The sequence below is a fragment of the Gekko japonicus genome, unplaced genomic scaffold (genome assembly GCF_001447785.1).
Source record: "Gekko japonicus isolate JY-2015 unplaced genomic scaffold, Gekko_japonicus_V1.1 scaffold4121, whole genome shotgun sequence".
Taxonomy (NCBI): Eukaryota; Metazoa; Chordata; class Lepidosauria; order Squamata; family Gekkonidae; genus Gekko; species Gekko japonicus.
This window is the reverse complement of record NW_015167169.1, coordinates 84,285-87,222: the sequence shown is the minus strand read 5'-3', so window position 1 is coordinate 87,222 and position 2,938 is coordinate 84,285. Positions and strand designations below refer to the sequence as shown.

General features: G+C 43.1%; 1 protein-coding gene across 2 annotated transcripts in view; it reads right to left on the bottom strand.

Annotated features, from left to right (window-relative positions):
• Window positions 1-1,059: 1,059 nt before the first annotated feature.
• The window catches only part of NUDT9 (nudix hydrolase 9), a 15,526-nt gene continuing 13,647 nt past the window's right edge, over window positions 1,060-2,938 (bottom strand). For both annotated transcript variants that reach the window (XM_015413118.1, XM_015413117.1), the window contains exon 8: window positions 1,060-2,830. In XM_015413118.1, coding sequence (XP_015268604.1) covers window positions 2,637-2,830 — 194 coding nt within the window. In that variant the 3' untranslated portion in view covers window positions 1,060-2,636. The remainder of the gene's footprint in view (window positions 2,831-2,938) is intronic.

Here is a 2,938-nt window from a genome sequence, read left to right as displayed (position 1 = left end):
GCTAAACAAACTGGTTCTGTTTGTGAGGTTCATGACTCAGAACAGTCCCCTGCCAAGCTAGAGATACTGAACTCACCAAGGATCCCTGGCTGACTCTCCTCTACCTGCCCTCCAAGTTTGGTGAGGATTGGATTTATGGGGTCTGAGTTACAGCCTCCCAAAGAAGGTGACCCCATGAAAGTGTTTTCTGGGGAAATGACCATACAAAGGTAGTCATTTTGACAGGTGCAAGTTCAGGAGTGTATAGAAGGGATCCCGTGCAAGCTAGAGACATCAAAGTCACAGGGGACCTCCCACCGATGCTCCTCTACATGTCCTCCAAGTTCCAGCCCACCTGTTGCTTTGAAGTTTTGCAAAAATTTAGATTGAGTGCAGACAGCCTGCCTGCCAATGTATCTGTTCATGAACTGCCACGAACAGGTGGAAAATTCATGCCAGTTTACCTATCATGGACTTCACAAACCACGAACCCACCAAAACTGGTCACAACCTTCGTTTCTGAGCAAGTTCATGCCCATCCCTACTAATCAGTTACTGTTAAACAACTGAATCAACTTCTTTATTAAAAGTGTGATTAAACTGAAATTCAACTGTGCCACCTAGACAACAGCATTTGTGATGGCATGGAAGATCTGACAATAGCCAAGTTGGAAGCAGTCATCTGATAAGATCTGATTTGTGAGATAACCAGCAATCCAACACTAGCGGTAGTAACAGATTGTAGTGCAAATGTCTTGGGTGTTTCTTGATGGAAAACCATGTTGCTCCTCTTAAGAGATTGCATAATAAAAGAATAATTTTTAAAAATCAGCATCAGAGTTGTTTTTATGTCTTGGTTGCTAAGAGACAGAAATTCATACAATCCATTTTGAAGCATACCACCATTCTCTCCCCCCCATCTTGATGCTTTGGCACCGTGCAATATGTAACATCAGTAGCCCATGTAGTATATTGGATACAGTGCTGTGCGGAGACTTGTGTCATTGTGTAGGTGTAGCAGAAAACCGAGCAACCTAATCAAAGAAAGGTAGTGTACACAGAAGGTGAGGGATACTAGAAAACAGTGAAAATAGAGTGATTTATTCAGCAGTGAATAAGCCAAGACTGAAGTCACACTGTAGAAAATAGCTGCTGGTTGACAAGACAAACAGCAGGGTACACAATTGACCGTCAACACAGCTTCAGAAGAAAAGTAAAACACTGAAGTAAACCGAGGATGGGAAGCCTGTTAACATTATCGGATTTGCGTCAGCGGCAGTGCACGGGATTTGTGTGATGTCTGCAAAATCAGCAGCAGTTCCTAAAGCCGGAAAATTCATTTTTAGGCATGCTGCAGCACAGACATCCAAAACGGTCACCTGGGGAAAAAGGTCAGCCTGCAGAGTGGACGAAGACAGGTCACAATCGCCTTGGTGCTGGGGTCACGGGAACTCGTAAACATTTTTAAAATGCTGGTGGGTTCAAGCAAGTTATGTCTGCAGCTGGGAGCTTAAAGGGCAGCATGCCCAGTAGAGCTTCTGAGGACCTTGCCTTATTGCAGTCTCCCTGGATAGTCTTAACAACCCTGTTTATGAATCTCAGAGGACCCTCTGGAACTGTAAAAAGAGCTCAATCAGAGGAAGAAATCAGATATGCCGCAGGTTTACACATGGAACCCAGGTTACATTCTTACAATCAACGCAACTACTAATATTGCAGGTGCATTTCAATTCTAAGTTATCTTTGTATCTATGTGGAATACTTCTCCAACTAAGTTGCATTCATGGTCCCTTGGGTTGAAACCTATGTTCCATTTTCTTCCAATTAGTTCTATGATTTTCTTGTTTATTTCTCCACGATGACAATGGGGTGGAGATTGCTGTTAATTTCTTGTACTTATTGTGCCTTGCTGGTGGTTTGTATGGTGAATATGGAAACAGTTCGGGTTCTGGCTCAAAGGTTCGGTTCCTTAATCACTTTAGGACTGTTTTGATGAGTTTTGGAATGGCAACAGTGCGAGGTTTAATCTTCCTAACATAAGGTCAGCATCAGCATACAAAAGATCTGTGGCCAACAAACTGGTACAGAAGTCATGACTGCTTGACACTTAGTGATGCTGCACAAGAACAGAAAGAGTTCTGTGGGTCTGAAAAGTTTATCTGGCCGTGGGAAAGGAGGAGGAAGAGCAAAGCAAGACAGCCAGGCTCTTCCAGTACCCAAATTCTCCCTCCTTGGAAACTCACAATTACATCAAGAGCAAGATCATGCAAGCCACTTAAGAATGACAAGGGCTTTTGTAATTTGGGTTTTGTTTCTCAAAAACGTGCCTGTTAATCAAGATTAAAAAACCCACATCCTCACATCCTGTATTTACTTCTCTGTACATGAAAAGCATAGGGGAAGCAGAAGACATATTATTCAGTCCTTGGACGATATTGTCTGTTAAGAAGAATGCAGCCAAAATTAAGCACTTTTAAGTCATTCTGAATTTTCACAGAAGCGTTAAGCAGATGCTTAAATGTATCCCACTGAAATCAAGGGGATGTAAATAAAAGCTTTGGCTGCTTACATTTCCTGCAATAAACTAGTTCCTCTCAAAGCAGCACTAACACCTCATTCCTTTGCTGGACTGGCACCTGATATTTCATGGCTCATGTTCACTCTTTGATCTCTGTCCCACCGTGGCACCCAAGATCAGGGTGTTCACTCCAGTGAGCTTCCCTTTTCTCTGCTACCATCCTGACAAAGTCAGCATGGCTGGCGTACAGCTTAAGCTTTTCACTAATGTCGATCCATTTCACTTTCCCAGCATCATCCCCGGCTTCCAGGGGCAGGTTATCCATGGTTTCCCCTGGTAAACAAAGAGACATGATCGTCATCAGTTGGAAAATTTTTACCTTTACACCCTCCACTTATTTCATTCATCACGACTTGCACCCATATCTGTTTCCACTACAGA